This window comes from Myotis nattereri (assembly GCF_964212035.1).
Source record: "Myotis nattereri genome assembly, chromosome: 16".
Classification (NCBI taxonomy): Eukaryota; Metazoa; Chordata; class Mammalia; order Chiroptera; family Vespertilionidae; genus Myotis; species Myotis nattereri.
Window position 1 is genome coordinate 5,134,622 of NC_138091.1, and position 17,761 is coordinate 5,152,382.

Sequence of the window (17,761 nt, forward strand, 5' to 3'; positions counted from 1 at the left end):
ACGGCCCGGCTGACGCCTCGCTACGTCACGGCCCTGCTCTTCGAGTGCGCCGGGCGCTGCGGGCGGTGCCGGCCGGGCTTGCCGGGCGCAGAGGACGCGGCGCGGGCATGTTCCGGCTCCTGGGCGCCGGCCTGGGCCGAGCCCTCCTGCGGGCCGCGGGGCGGCGGGGCCGGCGCTGCTGGGCGCACCTGCCCCCGGGGCCGGCAGGCGGCCGGGCGCCAGCGGTGGGGGTGCCGCCGCCCCGAGTCGCTCCGCAGGGCGGGGGCCCGGGCCTGCTGCCGCTGCTGGCAGGTGAGGGTCGCGGGCCCGGGCGCGCGGGGCCGGGCGCGCGGGGGCGTGGGCGGCGCTGACGCGGCGTCCCTTCCCGCAGCGCTCGCGTGGTTCTCGAGGCCCGCGGCGGCGGAGGAGCCGGGAGCGGACGGGGCCGCCCGGGACACCGAGGAGGACGAGACCGAGGCCGAGATCATCCGGCTGCTGAAGCGAGCCAAGGTGAGGGCCCTGCCGCGGCGCGCCCGGCCCCGGGGCCGAAGACGGGATGGCGGCTCCGAGGTCAAGCGCCCGGAGTTGGACGGGGCCGGGCGAAGGCGGCGCTGGAGTCCGGCCAGGCTGTCGGTCTCCGAGGCTTTCCCGAGCCGCCGTCTCCGGCGCAGGTGCAGGTACAGGTGCCAGGGGCACCGGGCGTCGTTCTCGGGGACGGAATGAGCGGAATCGTCTTGTGGTTTTTGTTCGCGAACCAGCCCAGGTGGCCGGCCGGGCGGAGAGTCTCTCACGCGCAGTACGCAGCCTGGGAGTGAGGTTCAGTGGTGCCTCTGAGCGGGCCGGTCCTCTCTTCTACACTCGTCCTTCTCCGCGTTCCTTTCTACTTCCTCTTCCCGCAGGTTGCCTGCTCTTCTGTTGGGTCGCCTGCCGCCCGATGCCCGCAGTGTTCAGGGTGGCATTTCCACGCCGCAGGGCGCCACCGACGCGCCCTCTGCACCGGGAGGCGCTGCCTGCCTCTCCGATGAACTGGCCGCAGACCAACCTGAATTTAAACTCCTCCCAGCACATTTCCTTCACCACCTTCTCTTCACTACCATCCGTGCAGTTCTTTAGCCTGAAAACCTCAGTGATTCTGAAAACTTGAGGCGTCTTATCACCACCTCCCAATACACTTAGAGTCCAGCAACAGTTCCTGTTGCCAACAAATAAGAAAATCAGCCCCTCTCCTTTGTCGCCTCTGCTGTCACCGAACCACATGGTGGCGCCGCCCTATCGCCCCTGCAATCCATTCTCCAAACAGCCAGAGTGACCTTCTTGCCTAAAAACTTTGAATGACTTCCCACTGCATTTTTTTTTTAAATCCTCACTTGAGGATATGTTTTCTTACAGATTTTAGAGAGGAAGGGAGAGAGTTGCCTCCCGTTCTCAACCCAGCAGGGGTTGGAGCCCGCAACCTTTTCGGCGTACAGGAGGACGCTCCAACCAACGGAGCCACCTGGCTGGGGCTTTTCACCGCCTTTATGATTAAATTCAAATTTCTTGCCATGGCCTGCAAGACCCTACAAGATTGACACCACCTTACCTTGCCCACCCACTTACAATAATCCTCTGGTTCAGCATCTTTCTTTCATCTCTCTTTTCATTTCTTGAATGGTTCTTAAAGAACTGCTCTCTTCCGTCTGCAGAGCCTTTGCTCATTCCTCACTCTCTGTTTGGGTCATTTCCCCCCATAATTTCTTATTTGGGTGACTCTCATCCTTCTTTCTTCAGTTTAACCATTACTTACTTGGAAAGCTCTGGCCCCCATTTAGAGGACACCCTTATTGTTCTTTCCATTATTTTTTCATAGGTCTTATCATGAGTTGTAATTAAGCTTATTTGTTGTACAGGTGTAGGGCAAGGAGCTTTCTTTTAAATCACGATGCAAAAATTGCTCACATTCCTGCTGTCTGCATCTGTTGGCCAAGACTTGGTCATATGGCCATCCATTGTAGACATAATGCCTGGTGCGTTCAGTGAATATTTGATGAATGAATGGCTTCCTTCTATGTGTTGGGATGTACAGCCATATCCTCTTCTGTTTGGTAACACACCATCTGCTTTCTTTACATTTCATTTTCATGTTTTTCTCTTTTCAGTTGAGCATCATGAAAGATGAGCCAGAAGAGGCTGAGCTAATTTTGCATGAGGCACTTCGTCTTGCCATTCAGAGTGATAACAAGAAGGCCATCATTTACACTTATGATTTGGTAACTCATGTAGCTAATCTCAGCCACTGATGAAGGGTGGATGCAAGAGAAGGGATGTTAGCACTACTGATTTATATTCCTGACCCTCTTCGTTTTTGTTTTACTAAGTTTTTTTTTTCTTCTAATTTTTATTATCCTTGGGGTGTCACTTATAAGAAGTTTCGATCCCAGACTCAAAAGAAACAAATATCATTAACATTTGTTTTTTCAAGGATAAGTGAATTTAGATTTGGATTGACATCCACAAAGCATATGCAACTATTTATTCTCATACCATTGTTGTACTTTGCTTCTGGTAGATTAGTGACATATTTTTTTCTCTGAACAATTTTTTAATTAGTGGATGAAAGCAAAAAGGAGTCATTAGCTTAAAAGTTTTAAAGTAAGAACATGGTGTTCTAAACTGAAAAACAATTTATAATTTATTTTCAGATGGCCAACTTAGCATTTATACGGGGTCAGCTTGAAAATGTAAGTAAGTAAATCACTTTGTAATATCTTGAATTTGTGAAGGATTGGCTTCAAGGGAACACTGTTAGTAAGGGTACAGGCTAAGCCACTGTAACAAAGAGACCCCAAAATAGAGTGATTCAAACAAGACGGAGGTGTATTTCTCTCTAGTGCTCATCTCCAGCTTGCAGGAAGGAAGGAGGAGAGGATGGCGGGCAAGCAGCACACTTAAAAAATATGAGTTAAAAATTGTTCATATTCCTTCTGCCTGCATCTTTTGACCAAAACGTTAATCATATGATCATAGCTAATTGCAAAGGAGGCTGACTTATGCAAAATTGAGGAGATTCTATAACTGAAAAGATGGAGAGGAGAGTGAATAGTAGGGAATAGTTTGCAGTCTCTGCCACAGTGGCTTAGGATTAGAAGTTAACTTCTAAAGTTTTCACTCATCACAGAATAGTTTTTAAGGTGCCCAGAGCATGTGGGGTCCAGATTTTTAGTCTGTTTTCCCATCACAAGGATACCTTTCTCTGTATGTGAATGTGTGTGCGTATTGTGTTTTATGAGGAATGATGCATCAGACTAGTACTTAGAATCCAGGGTCATCTAGATAGTGGACCCAGATAAAACAAAAATCTTTTCCTTATGCTTTTAGGCAGAAAAACTTTTTAAAGCAACAATGAGTTACCTGCTTGGAGGGGGCATGCAACAGGTAAGAATATTGCCTAGGATTGGGCCCTAGCTGAAGCTGGTTTCAAAATAGTCTTGCTTCCTGAAAACACCCAGCTCCCAACATGTGCTTTGGGGGGGTTGGGGGAGCGGGGGGGGGAAGAGTAGGTCCCTCCCCCTTCCCGGACTTGTATGAAAACTGCCACTCTTTCACTCATGCAAAAGCATGGTAGCTGAGGAATTCACAGGTGCCTAATTCCTCCAGAAGGAAAAAGACTGACGTTCAGGCCCAAGTCAATCTAGAAGTTGATCTGAAATAGTCCATGAGGAAGTTTACTTGTCATGTATTTTCTTTCTCCCAATAGGAAGACAATGCAATAATTGAAATCTCTCTAAAGTTGGCCAGTATCTATGCTGCTCAGAATCGGTAAGTGTAGCCAGACTCTAGGACTGTGGACAGAAAACTGTGATCCTGGGATGGTGTATAGTTTTTATTTACCTACTGGGTCCCCAGATCATCTGGGTCTTCAAAAAATTGGGTGTCACATTCAAAATGTTCCCTTCTTCATTGAAATCCTCAGTCTTTCCCAGTGTTGCCCCTGCTGTTTCAGTGACCCTGCTGAGTGAGGAATATAGCCCTCAGCCCTGGCTGCACAGAGACAAAGCTAATCAAGGGAAGCAACTTGAGTTGAGCTCTTTCTAGAAGAGAAGGAAGGAGTGTAAAAGCTGCTCGGGGTAATAAACTTTGAAGAAACCATTATGCTGATATAAGTATTACCCAACCAGGAAGTTAGGTATAAGTTAAATGAGAGAGTTGCTATGGAGTGTCTTAGTGGCTGGTTTGGTTGGCAGTATTTTTAAAGCATCCAGAGATGGTCAGGTAGCTAGATTTTAGGAAGGGGAAATATCTAGGAGTAGAGAGACTTCTGGGTAAGTGGGACAGGAAGTCGATGCTCATTTAAAAGTATTAGATGAGTCTCGATCCTTAGAAAGAAGGAAACCTGCCAGCTACACAGAAAAGGCTTTAGAAAACCATTTGGATGTGTCAGGAGCTGATGAGTGAGGGCTGAGCCTTTCATTCTCTCCAGATGGAGTTCAAAGAAGAAACACTTAGGGTGTAAGCAAAGAACTCCTCTAGAGCAGTGGTTCTCAACCTTCCTAATGACGCGACCCTTTAATGTAGTTCTGCATGTTGTGGTGACCCCCAACCATAAAATTATTTTCGTTGCTACTTCATAACTAATTTTGCTACTGTTAGGAATCGTAATGTAAATATCTGATATGCAGGATGTATTTTCATTGTTACAAATTGAACATAATTAAAGCATAGTGATTAATCACAAAAACAATATGTAATTATATATGTGTTTTCTGATGGTCTTAGGCGACCCCTGTGAAAGGGTCATTCAACCCCCAAAGGGGTCGCAACCCACAGGTTGAGAACTGCTGCTCTAGAGAGTTATATTCTGGGAAGACCTAAGACAAGCTTTTCCTTAGATTTTAGTTGCTGCAGAAGTTGGGTACTAGAGGTTTGGAATAACATCAAGTGTGGTGCTCATGGAGGCGAGGGGCCCTGCCACTGGCCCCTACTGTCCCTTGTCCCCAGGAATGGCTAGACGGGCAAGCACTTCTGAGGGCCTTTGACTCCCAGTCTTATGGAGCTTGAAAGTGGGTCCGTTCCGGGCAGCGTTGCAGCTGGGTCAGTCTGCCTTGGAGGAGTAACAGGACTAGGAGTTGATGGGTGTGAACTCCTAGGGTAAGAAGCTCAAAGCTAATCACACTGGAAAGTAAGACAAATTCATGGTCTTATAGAGGTGAAACCTTGTGTAGGAGCCACTAATAATTAGTTTATAAATTACTCTCTCCGCAAAAGTGGTTTTTTGTTTTGTTTTATTAAGAGAACTATGAGACCAGAAAATACAGTTAGATCCTGAGGCTTAGAGAGACTAACATTAGGAGGGAAGTCATTTCTGGACATTTTGCTCTGACTAGGAGCATCTTGTGGCCAGCTACCCCTGCTCCGGGTCCTGGCTGGATCCAAACCATGTCTGCCAGGATTTGGGTCTGGGGAAGCTTCTGAACTGTGGGATCACCTGTTCTTCCTGGCAAAGCACTAGAGGAGAAGGGCTGAGCTTTCTAGTACCACTTTTGGTAAGAAACTAGAGCCAGGACTGAGCTGCTGGATGGAGGAGTTTCTGTCATGTTTCTGTGCATCTTTTTACAGAAACCGGCAGTTGACCCTTGTTCTTACTCAGTCTGCTGCTGGGAGGACACCAGGGCTGGAGTGAGGCTAACTGCTTCCGAGTGCCACAGCTAGGGGTTCCATTTTGTGAAAGAAACTTTCATCAAAGACCTACAGGTTGGAAGACGTATAAAGTTATTCCAGAAATTGTAGGAGGTCATTAGACTCCTAGTACAGGGTAGCTTTTGCCTCCATTCATACTAGTATTACTTTGAGCAAAAAAGTGACTCAACTGTTCACACAAGATGATGAAAACTGCTGGTTATGTCAGTTATTAAAACCATGGCTGCATTCCTAGCTTTTTATGTCTTAAGTTACATTAAATGGATGACTAGAAAAAAATATGTAACTTGAGAAATGGCTGATTAACATCCCTCAGAGACTTTAAACAAAGTTTCTCTTCCCATCTTCACACTTCCTTTATTGATAAAATTTAAACCCCAGCTGGGAAAATGAGGATAAAAGAGTTTGTGAAAAGGTGAATAGCTGATGCTGATCTTTGCTTTACAGACAGGAATTTGCTCTTGCTGGCTATGAATTCTGCATTTCAACTCTAGAGGAAAAAATTGAAAGAGAAAAGGAATTAGCAGAAGACATTTTGTCAGGTAGGGGAATCTGACTTTTATGAACATTGCACAGAGGGCTTCATTCTTCATCTGTGGTAAAGGGCATTGCAGAGGGCTTCATTCCTCATCTGTGGTAAAGGGCATCAGGGGAGGGAGTCATTCATTTGGGAAATTAAGTGGCTATTTTTAAGATCTTGGCAGAGGATTTGGAATACAATATTTTGGTTCAATGACTTGACCACTGGTGTTTTTCTAACCCCTTGATGACATGTTCATAATTTATTGGTTGTTTTTTATTATATATTAGAGATCCGGTGCCCTCTCACAATCCAGGACCTCCCCCCCAGGGATATTGGAGAGCCGGTTTTGGCTCGAACCCTGCAGACCAGGCTGAGGAACCCCACCGGTGCACAAATGTGTGCACTGGGCCTCTAGTATGCATATAAGATCTTTGGTTAATCTCTTCCCACCCTCTCCTCTCCCTTCCCTGAGATTCATCAGAGTGTTCCATGTTTCCATGCCTAGGTTTCTGCTCCTGCGTTGAGTGTCTGCCCCCTGGTGGTCAGTGCGCGTCATAGCTACCGGCCAGTTGGCTGGTTGGCCGGTCGCTTAGGCTTTTATATATATACTGGAGGCCCGGTGCACAAAAATTTGTGCGGGGGGGGGGGGGGGGGAGAGTCCCTCAGCCCGGCCTGTGCCCTCTTGCAGCCTGGGACCCCTCGGGGGATGACCACCTGCTGGCTTAGGCCTGCTCCCCGAGGGATTGGGCCTAAGATGGCAATCAGACATCCCTCTGGCAGCCCGGCAGCCCTCAGGGGATGTCCACTTGCCAGCAGGGAGCAGACCTAGGCTGCAGTCAGACATCCTTAGCACTGCTGAGGAGGCAGGAGAGGCTCCCACCACCACCGCTGTACTGGCAGCCATCAGCCTGGCTTGTGGCTGAGCAGAGCTCTCCTATGTGGGAGCGCACTGACCACCAGAGGGCAGCTCCTGCATTGAGCGTCTGCCCCCTGGTGGTCAGTGTGTGTCATAGTGACCAGTCATTCCCAGTCTTTCTGCTGTTAGGGTTAGTTTGCATATTACCCTTTTATTATATAGGATAGAGGCGTGGGGGCCGGCTGGTTTGCCCTGAAGGGTGTCCCGGATCAGGGTGGGGGTCCCTCTTGGGTGCCTGGCCAGCCTGGGTGAGGGGCTGATGGCTATTTGCAGCTAGTTACACATCCTTCAGGGTGGGGGTCCCCACTGGGGTGCCTGGCCAGCCTGGGTGAGGGGCTTAGGGCCGTTTTCAGACTGGCCTGTGACTGAAGCTCCCATCCTCTCCTTTTTTTCTTTTTTTTTTTAATTCTGGGATTTATTTACCTTCTATAATTGAAACTTCATTGCTGTCACTGGAGCTGGGAGCTGGCTCCAGCTCTGAGGCCACGGCCTGCTGAAAGCAGGTGTCTGGGGTTTGTTTAGCCTCTATAATTGAAACTTTGTTGCTTTCGGAGCTTAGAGCTGGGCCGTGGCAGGTGGGGAACCTTGGCTTCCTCCATCACTGGAGCAAGCAAGCCTCCTGCTCGCTTCAGCTGCGTGGCTGCTGGCCTCCATCTTGGTTGGTGGTTAATTTGCATATCACCCTGATTAGCCAATAGGAAGCGTAGCAAAGGTACAGTCAATTACCCTTTTTGTCTTTTATTAGATAAGATATAGATAACCTCTGGAAAATTGAAGAGCAGAAAGGGAAGGTTCAGCTTCTAGTCACAATGCAATTAATTACCTTTTGGTCCCAGATACACACCAACTTATGAAAGATAAGGAGCAGTTCATGATTTTGCAGTTCATCCTCAGTATGGAGGGAAGAGCAAGTTAAGCTAGCAATAGAACAGGGTGGGAAAGAAGCTCTGAGGCTTTGAACGATTCGGGTTGAAGCATTAGCAAGATGTTTGAGGTATAGCCTAAGTATCTCTTGTCTCTAAAGCCCAAGTGTGCCTGGAAGAGTTGTCTGCTCAGTTGTCTTCCAGTTCTCTCCTCGACGTCACTACTGAGGCGCTCATTCCTTGTCTTACCCCCTGTACTTACTAGCAGTTCTAACCTGGTGATCACTGTCTCCTATTGCAAACACTTTATTCTCTTGGCTTCTGGGACACCTCCCTAGTCACTTGCCTTCCCATTTGCGACTGCTAAAGTTAGCAGCCCTCAGAGCTATCTTTGACCCTCACACCCTAGGAGATAACATTTAAGTCCTATCATGTTAATGTCATCTTCAGCCCCAACTTGCACATGAACTACCTACTCATGGGTAAGGTTGTCTATCTGACATCTTGAATTGTCAGGGCCAGCCTGACAGGGTTGAGCCGGGCTGAGGCAGGGAGGTGGGAATTGAGAAAAGAAAGAAAGACAGGAAAGCGGGGTCAGGGGGACCCCAGTTCTCTCGAACTGAAGCGAGTTTATTAGCTATACAATCCTATTTATACACAACACACTGATAGGAGGTCTGTCAAGAGGAATGTATTCTTTGTTCCTCTTAATCTCTAAGGGAGAGATACAGCAGAAGGACAAATTCTCAGTACAGCATATCTCAGTAAATAGTTACAGACTTCTTGGTAAGCTATGAAAGGCTGTTCTTATTCTACAAAGGTTGCTCTCATTCTACTGATAATCGCCATCCAAACAAGTCTGGGAAAACTGTGTGGGTAAGGGTCCCAGCCTTGCTAGCCCCTTCAGGTGCAAGGACCTTGCCAGCTTACATCTGGCCCCCAACATTGAATGATGGTCATCTCACACTTAACATGTCTGAAATGGGCCTCTCTTTTTAAATAATTTAAATTGTGTGTTCACCACCCCCCAAGTCAAGTCTCCTTCCATTTCAATTTATCCCTCTATACCAAGCATGTCAATCTCGTGGCCCACGGGCTGCATGCAGCCCACAGTGAATATTTTTATGTCCCAGCCAATATAACAGTATGTAAGAAACGTTTTAATAAAAATTTTGTAACTTAATTTTTACAATATCCTGTTTACATTATTATTAATAACTAGCTGTACCTGGCCACGCGTTGCTGTGGCTCAGTCTGGTTAAATGGAAAAGAAAGAAAAGAGAAAGTGCACATTGCTAATATGTTTAATTTCACAATGCTTGTGGGTATACAATATTTTTTGTTGTTCCATTGTCTGCAGATATAGAGATTGTCTGGTTTGCCGACTCTAGAACACGCAACATATAATTGTCCATGTGAGAAGCAATCTGTGTCTAGATGTAAACCACACAATTCTAAAGATTGGCCCTGAGCTTTGTTGATGGTGATTGCAAACGCCAATCAAATTGGGAATTGCAATCTCTTAAATTGAAATGGCATATCTGTTGGAATCATAGGAATGTGAGGAATGAGGACATCTTCACCTTTGAAAGGTCCTGTCAAGATTGTTGCTTCTACAACGTTGCTCATTAATTTTTTTACTGCAAGCCGCGTGCCGTTGCAAAGCTTTGGCTGGTTGATATTTCACAACATGATAATTGGCACGCCGATTTTCAATTGCAGTACGTGCGGTGGCATCCCTGGCAGATCGAGTGAATTCAAAAATTCTGTTAGATAATTAACTGCTTCATCTGCTTCCACAACAGTGTCGACGGACTTGTATGTGACTGCCTCGCTTTGAATGTTAGACTGAATAATATTGTTAAGTTCGTAGACATCTTTGTTCTTGGCCGCAAGAATAGCTCGTTCACTCAGCCAATCGTGATTCTTATCATTGGTTTGAATGTTGGGAAATACTTTTTCAACCAATTCTTCTTTTGACGTCACTAAATTGCAGAAGTTATGAGGCAGTGAAATTCGTCCTGAGGTCAGATCAACTGGCACCTTTCCGTTCCCAATTTCCAGCAATTGATGTGAGAATATCTCAGCTGATCAATCGTTTTGCAGCTGGACACACATATTTGTAGTTAATTTTATCTACAATTTATAATTGTAAACAGAAACATTGAAATGGAATCGTAAAATATTTAGTATAACGTGTGTTGCTTTTATGTCCAACAGATGGCGCTGTTTTTCAAAAAACGTTTTTAACTGTCACAGGTGTGACATCTATATAATAGTAGGTATATAGGTATATAAAAACACGCACGTATTTGAATGCAACGTTGTGTCAAAATTTCAAAGCAATTGGTGAAGAACTTTAGGAGATTTAAGATTTTAAACAAACATTTACATTTTTATTTATATAGATGAACTACAACGTTTGCTAATGACTGATTACTATAATCACGCTGCATTCATTTCCCTTAACACGCCTTATGCGCAGGCGCATCATTTCTCTCCACTAATACTAGCAGCGAATATTTTAGCAGCCGATTACCCTGTCATTAGTCTTGGACTGACTTGTTTGGTGTATGCAACAGGAACTATTTCACTTTCGGAGAATAAGAAAAATAGATTTATTTGTGTTACACTTAATAATTTGTGCAGTTATTCAACGTCTGGTAAGTTAATGTTCAAGAAAAAGTGTTTAGTTTTTATTAAAATGTTCTATTTTATGTTAACGATCACTCATTTATTTCAGCCCTTTGTATTCAGCATGTCTCTATTGAAATAAACCTACATTTCTATGAAAATTGAAGGGTTTTTTTGCGGCCCACATAAACTTAAACCTTGTTTATTTGGCCTGTGTTAGCTTTTGAGTTTGACATGCTTGCTCTATACTCTTTTTCCTCCCTCCCTCCCTCTCTCCCCTCAGGAAATCACCATGCTGTTGTCTATGAGTTTTTTGTTTCTTTTTTAAATTAATCCCTTCACCTTTTCTCCCATCCCTGCACCACCCCATCCCCTCTGACAGCTGTCAGTCTATTCTCTGTCTATGAGCCTATCTCTATTTTGTTTGCTACTTTGTACATTAGATTCTGCAAATGAGTGAAATCATAAGGTACTTGTCATTCTGACTAGAGGCCCAGTGCATGAAATTTGTGCACGGATAGGGTCCCTAGCAGCTGCCGGCTACCTGCTGGGGCCTCTCTCCCCCAGCTGTGGGCTGCCAGCTGGGGCCTTCCTTTGTTCCGCACTGCCCCCTGGTGGTCAGCACATGTCATATCGAGCGATCAAACTCCCGACACTTTGCATATTAGGCTTTTATATATATAGACTAGAACAGGGGTCCTCAAACTATGGCCCGCGGGCCACATGCAAATACAAATATTGTATTTGTTCCTGTTTTGTTTTTTTACTTCAAAATAAGATGTGCAGTGTGCATAGGAATTTGTTCATAGTTTTTAAACTATAGTCCGGCCCTCCAATGGTCTGAGGGACAGTGAACTGGCCCCCTGTTTAAAAAGTTTGAGGACCCCTGGACTAGACGCCTGGTGCACAAAGTTCATGCACGGGTAAGGTCCCTAGGCCTGGCCGGTGATCAGAGCCAATCTGTGGGGAAAATGGTGGGGTGATTGGGGGGCCCCGGCTGGTACCCACCTTGGCCGGCCTGATACTGCCCATTTGATGGCCACTCCCCCCGTCACTGTCGCTGGTCACCTCCCTCTGCAGGGCAGCTGGTGGGGCGATTGGGGGGCCGCCGCTAGCATCCACCTTGGCTGGACTGGGGACTGGTGGCAGCTCCTGCATTGAGCATCTGTCCCCTGGTGGTCAGTATGCATCATAGCGACCAGTCGTTCCACTGGTTGTTCCACTGTTTGGTCAATTTGCATATTAGGCTTTTGTTATAAAGGATACATTGATTTTGAGAGAGAGAGAGAGAGAGAACTATCAATGTGAAAAACATTGGTTACCTCCTGTATGTGCCCTGACCAAGAATCAAACCCACAACCCTTTAGTATACGGGACAATGTTCCAACCAGCTGAATCACCCGGCCAGGAAACATTATTCTTAATCTTATTTTTTTCTAAAGGAATATATCCCCACTCAGTTTTGAACAAAGCAAATCCACTATCAAATTTATATGCTTTTTATTGGCGTGACTAACTCTATCAAGAATAGATAACTTCAGATCATATAAAAATTTGGTCTAAAACTGTGTTTAATAGTTTTACCTCAAATCGGAAAACAAAATGAAGTTAATAAAATGGTTTTACCCAAGCAAAACAAAACAAAACAAAAACACAACTTGGTCTAGGATACTCATTTTGTTCCTCATAATGTATCTATGTAATTAATGGAGGATCATAAAAAATTAAGTGAAAACAATAGATTATGAAACATTATAGTTAGGAGGAGCATAATTTTCTAATATAGGTAGATTAAATATAGGTGTAAAGTAAGGGCTGAATGATACCCTTATCCTATCTAATAAAAGAGAAACATGCAAATTGACCATATCCCCGAATGCTTCCCATCGGCTAATCAGCAGGATATGCAAATTAACTGACAACCAAGATGGCGGCCGGCAGCCAGGCAGCTGAAGAGGCTTGCTTGCTCCATTGATGGAGGAAGCCAAGGTTCCCGGCCTGCAGCAGCCCAGTCTGAGCTCCGGATGCAACAATGTTGCAATTATAGAAGCTAAACAAGCTCCAGATAGCTGCTTTCAGCCGGCAGTGGGCTCAGAGCTTAGAGCGGCAGTGATGGCAACAGAATTTCAATTATAGAAGCTAAACAAAGCCCAGATATCTGCTTTCAGCAGCCGAGGCCTCAAGCTGGAGCTGGCCTCAGAGCTAAAGCCGACTCTCAGCTCCAGTGACAGCCATAGAAAGTAAATAAATCCCAGAATAAAAAAAAAAAAAAAAAAGAGAGAGGCTGGGAGCTTCAGTCACCCGCCAGCCTGAAAATGGCCCTTAGCCCCTCATCCAGACTGGCCAGGCACCCCAGTGGGGATCCCCACCCTAAAGGGGGTGCGGGCAGCCTAAAAACAGCCATCAGCTTGTCATCCAGGCTGGCCAGGCACCCAAGTGGGACCCCCACCCTGATCCAGGACACCCTTCAGGGCAAACCAGCCGGTCCCCACCATGCACCAGGCCTCTATCCTATACTACAGGCAGGGCGGGACAGCGCGAGCTGCCATCCGGGCCCCATGTGCAGCCCTGGGCAGCAGAGCATAAGCCCCGTCCCCAACCGGGACCCCTATGTGCCACTTGAGCCCCCAGCCGGGACCCCCATGCTGCCTAAGCCCCGCACTGCTAAGCCCCGCCCCCAGCCGGGACCCTATGACTTGGAGAGCAGGAAAGTGCCGCTGGGCCCTGGGTCGCTGTGGTGATCCGGCCCTCGGTAAGTAGAAAAGTGCGGCCTGTAGGCAGCCCCCAGCTGCGCCTGATCAGGGAGCAGGAAAGCCCCGCCTGCGGGCAGCTCCAAGCTGGGCCTGCTCCCCTGTCGCCATGGGGATCCGGGAACAGGAGAGCAAGCCCAGCCTGTGGGCAGCTCCAAGCTGGGCCTGCTCCCTGGTTGCCATGGAGACCTGGAAGCGGGAAAGCCTGGCCTGTGGGCAGCCCCCAGCTGGGCCTGCTCCCCTGTCACCATGGCGATCCTGGAGCAGGAAAGCCTGGCTTGCAAGCAGCACCCCCATCCTGGCCATAGCTCAAGGGAGAGTACAACATGCAGTGGAGGCCAGGAGCCTGAGAGATCAACACAGAGGGGCTCCTGCTCCAAGCCTCCATTGTGTGGCTGGGGGCAGGCCCCCAGCAGACACACACACACACACACACACCTCCTGCCAGACTGTGGCCATCAGTAGGACATCCACTGAGGGCTTCCGGACTGTGAGAGGGGCAGGCTGGGCTGAGGGAACCCCCACCCCCCCAGTGCACGAATTTCGTGCACTGGGCTCTAGCTCTGTAATAATGACATAGTGATTATTCCTGGTTTGGTAGAATTATAGGAGATTTTTATATTTCTAAATAACAACATTATTTCTTGATTTATTTTTAGAATCTATTGACTTACAGAAAAGTGGTAATTTAGTGCAAACTTTTTTAACAGGTTTTTAAATTTATTTTAAATACATTTTTTAGCCGAAACCGGTTTGGCTCAGTGGATAGAGCGTCAGCCTGCGGACTGAAAGGTCCCAGGTTCGATTCCGGTCAAGGGCATGTACCTGGGTTGCGGGCACATCCCCAGTGGGAGATGTGCAGGAGGCAGCTGATCGATGTTTCTCGCTCATCGATGTTTCTCTCTATCTCTCTCCCTTCCTCTCTGTAAAAAATCAAATATATTTAAAAAATAAAGAAATAAATAAATAAATACATTTTTTATTGATTTCAGAGAGGAAGAAAGAAACATCAGTGATGAGAGAGAATCATTGATTGACCCCCTTCTGGACACCCCCTACTGGGGGTGGAGCCTGCAAACCTGGGCTCTATGAATCGAACTGTGACCTTTTGTTCAAAGGTCAATGCTCAACCACTGAGCTATGCCGGCCAGGCTTAGTGCAGTTTTTTTTATTATTTAGAACACATAAGTACTGCTAGTTGCTGGTCCAACTAACATGATTACATCATTACATTTTCTTTTTTCTACAAGTGGTTGTTTCCTCTGAAGTCGGTAGCTAACTGGGTTTTTTGTTGTTGCTTGTTTTTTATGCATGTGACAGATTCTTCTCTTTAGCTTAGTACTTGGTCTCTTTCACTCCAGCTTCTCTGGGGGCCTAGGGCGGTGGTCGGCAAACTGCGGCTCTTTGGCCCCTTGAGTGTGGCTCTTCCTAAGCCTTATCAGTACCCTAATTAAGTTAATAACAATGTACCTACCTATAACGTTTAACTTTAGAAAATTTGGCTCTCAAAAGAAATTTCAATCGTACTGTTGATACTTGGCTCTGTTGACTAAGGAGTTTGTTGACCACTGGCTAGGCCACAGTGGATTGCTGGGTCACTGGCTCCTTTCTTTTTTAAAAATATATTTTTATTGATTTCAGAGAGGAAGGGAGAGGGAGAAAGAGATAGAAACATAAATGATGAGAGAGAATTATTGATTGGCTGCCTCCTGCACACCCCCTTCTGGGGATTGAGCCTGCAACCCGGGCATGTGCCCTTGACCAGAATTGAATCTGGGACCCTTCAATCCAAAGGCTGACTCTCTCTCTATCCACTGGACCAAACTGGCTAAGGCGTGGCTCCTTTCTTCCCCTGTTGGTGTGTATAGAGTTAGGAGTTGTTGGGTTTTTTGTTTTAATGAAAAGAAATGTGAATACTTACCTGGCAGGGGAGATACCATGATCACGAAGGTGGTTTTCCCAGGGCGAGGCTTATCCATTGCACTCCGGATGTGCTGACCCCTGCGATTTCCCCAAATGTGGGAAACTCGACTGCATAATTTGTGGTGTAAAGAATAATGATGCAGCATTAACAGCACCTGTGAAGACTTGTGTGTGTCTGGCCCCAGTCCGAGATCCTGCTCTCCTGAATCTTTACCATTCATTCACGTTCCTTTAGTGTTACTTCTGTACAGAAGATAACTGAGGTGTTTATTTTGAAAATTTACATAAATGAATTACACAGCATGACTTGTAACAGTCTTTAATCTTTTGGGGACTAGACTTGAATTCATTTATGTTTATTTTCCTTCCTTTTGTTAATTTTTAATAAAGATTGAGTAGTTGTTCTATGCCAGCTATTGTGTCAGGGTTTGCATAGAGACAAGTGAGACAAAAGTCCCTGCTTTTTTAGAGCTTAATGCTTAGAAAGATATTTTTCAGCTTTGAAATCAGATATTCACCCATCTTTCCTTCTGAATTTTTTCTTCATTTCTAAACAGTTTTTACATTTAATTTTTTAATATATGTGCAATTTATTTTGGTGTGAAGTTGTTAACTACTTCCTTAGAGATAATCTATCATCATTATGTACTTATGTATTAATAAGTATATGCTTGGCTTTCTTTTGGGGTTTTCCATTCAGGTTTATTCATCTGATGAAACTTATAACAGTATATAGAGTTTGAATTATAGTGATATGGTAATTCAGATTTCACAAATGCTACTTTTGCAAAATTTCCCCCCATTTTATTTTCAGTTTTCACATAAGTTTTAGATATTTTCACATGAATTTGAGATCATTTTGTCAAGACCCCAAAGTGCTTTGAGACTGAATTATTAGATTTCTATTCTATTTATAAGTTAGGGGAGTTTGCCTTCTGAATAAATAAATTAACCGTTTGACTGCGAATAGCCGAAAATTTCAACTTAATTAAGTTAAAACAGTAAGGACACATACTTCATGTACCTGGCAGTTCAGCAGAAGGGACAGGCTGTTGGTTAGTTTATAAATGTATGGCTCGTTAACAACCTGCAGGATAAGGTTCCTTGCATTCCTCCTCACGGCCATTCTCAGCCCGCTGGCCCTCTCTTCATTTGTACTCCCCTTGTGGTTGGAAAGTGACTGACTATACCAGGTCTCAGGAATCTCATCCAGAAAAGGCATCATCCAGAGGAAAGGAGACTTCTTTGTTTCTCTTAGAATGAGGTAATTTTTTCTAGAAGTCTGCACATAGATTTATCCTTACTTCTCATTGGCTGGGAGTGGGTTATAGGGCATTTCTAACCCATGCTGTGGCAAGAGAAAGGGATTACCACATGGGCTCAAGCTGACCAGGATCCCTTCCGAACAGATGAGAGTCCCCTCTGCTCGAAAGGAGACACACTGCAGTGGTGCTGGGAGGACTCTCCTACACTCTGCAAAACCCAGGCCTCCTGTTGAGGGAGCCTCCCGTTGAGGAATGTGATGTCTCTTGCTTACATATTTAGTCACATAGATGTGATAGTTATTTTATTACATTTGATTCCAAGTGGATACTTTACCAAACTATTTGTTTTCAGTTAATAGTCACCCTATTTCCAGATATGTAATTATACATTTGGGAAATCATGATAGCTGTTTCCTTTTTTTTATATATATATATTTTATTGATTTTTTACAGAGAGGAAGGGAGAGAGATAGAGAGTTAGAAACATCGATGAGAGAGAAACATCGATCAGCTGCCTCCTGCACATCTCCTACTGGGGATATGCCTGCAACCCAGGTACATGCCCTTGACCGGAATCGAACCTGGGACCTTTCAGTCCGCAGGCCGACGCTCTATCCACTGAGCCAAACCGGTTTCAGCCTGTTTCCTTTTTGATATACTTCTGTGTACCTCCCCCTCCCTCACCTCCATTAAGTTCAGTCATTGGCTGCAACTGCAGAACCACATTGAATAATAGTGGTGATGGACAACTTTGTCTAATTTGGTGCCAACTGTATGAATAGATTTATTATTATAGTAAGGCCCAGTGAACGGATTTGTGCACTGGTGGGGGGCGTGGCCTGTAGGGATCAGCCCACTGTGGGAGTGCTGCTCATCTTGGTCAGCTGAGCAGCTGTGGACCCACCCTCTGAGCGGCTGCTCCTGCTATGGGAGCATTGCTCATCCCAGTCACCTGAGCAGGGCTTCCACTGTGGGAGCGCACTGACCACCACGGGGCGCTCCTGCATTGAGCGTCTGCCCCCTGGTGGTCAGTGTGCATTATAGCTACGGGTCAACTGGTCATTCTGGTTGTTCTGCCGCTTGGTTGCTGGCATTTTTTATATATAGATATCTAGAGCAAACCAGGCTTTCTAGTAATTGGTTAATTGTTCGGTATACTGCTGGATATTTTTCCTAGAAGAAACTTCCTTATGAAATTATATTTTCATAATTTAACCATATTCTCTATGTAC

The 17,761-nt window shown here is 45.9% G+C and overlaps 1 protein-coding gene across 1 annotated transcript in view; it reads left to right on the plus strand.

The window, feature by feature from the left end:
* Positions 1 to 107: 107 nt before the first annotated feature.
* TTC19 (tetratricopeptide repeat domain 19) overlaps positions 108 to 17,761 on the plus strand; it is a gene marked incomplete at its 5' end in the record, with an annotated part of 28,870 nt that continues 11,216 nt past the window's right edge. Inside the window, 7 exons of the mRNA XM_081110797.1 lie at positions 108 to 291; positions 371 to 489; positions 2,118 to 2,228; positions 2,661 to 2,699; positions 3,337 to 3,393; positions 3,716 to 3,777; positions 6,103 to 6,197. Of these exons, the coding sequence (XP_080966923.1) occupies positions 108 to 291; positions 371 to 489; positions 2,118 to 2,228; positions 2,661 to 2,699; positions 3,337 to 3,393; positions 3,716 to 3,777; positions 6,103 to 6,197 (667 nt within the window). The remainder of the gene's footprint in view (positions 292 to 370; positions 490 to 2,117; positions 2,229 to 2,660; positions 2,700 to 3,336; positions 3,394 to 3,715; positions 3,778 to 6,102; positions 6,198 to 17,761) is intronic.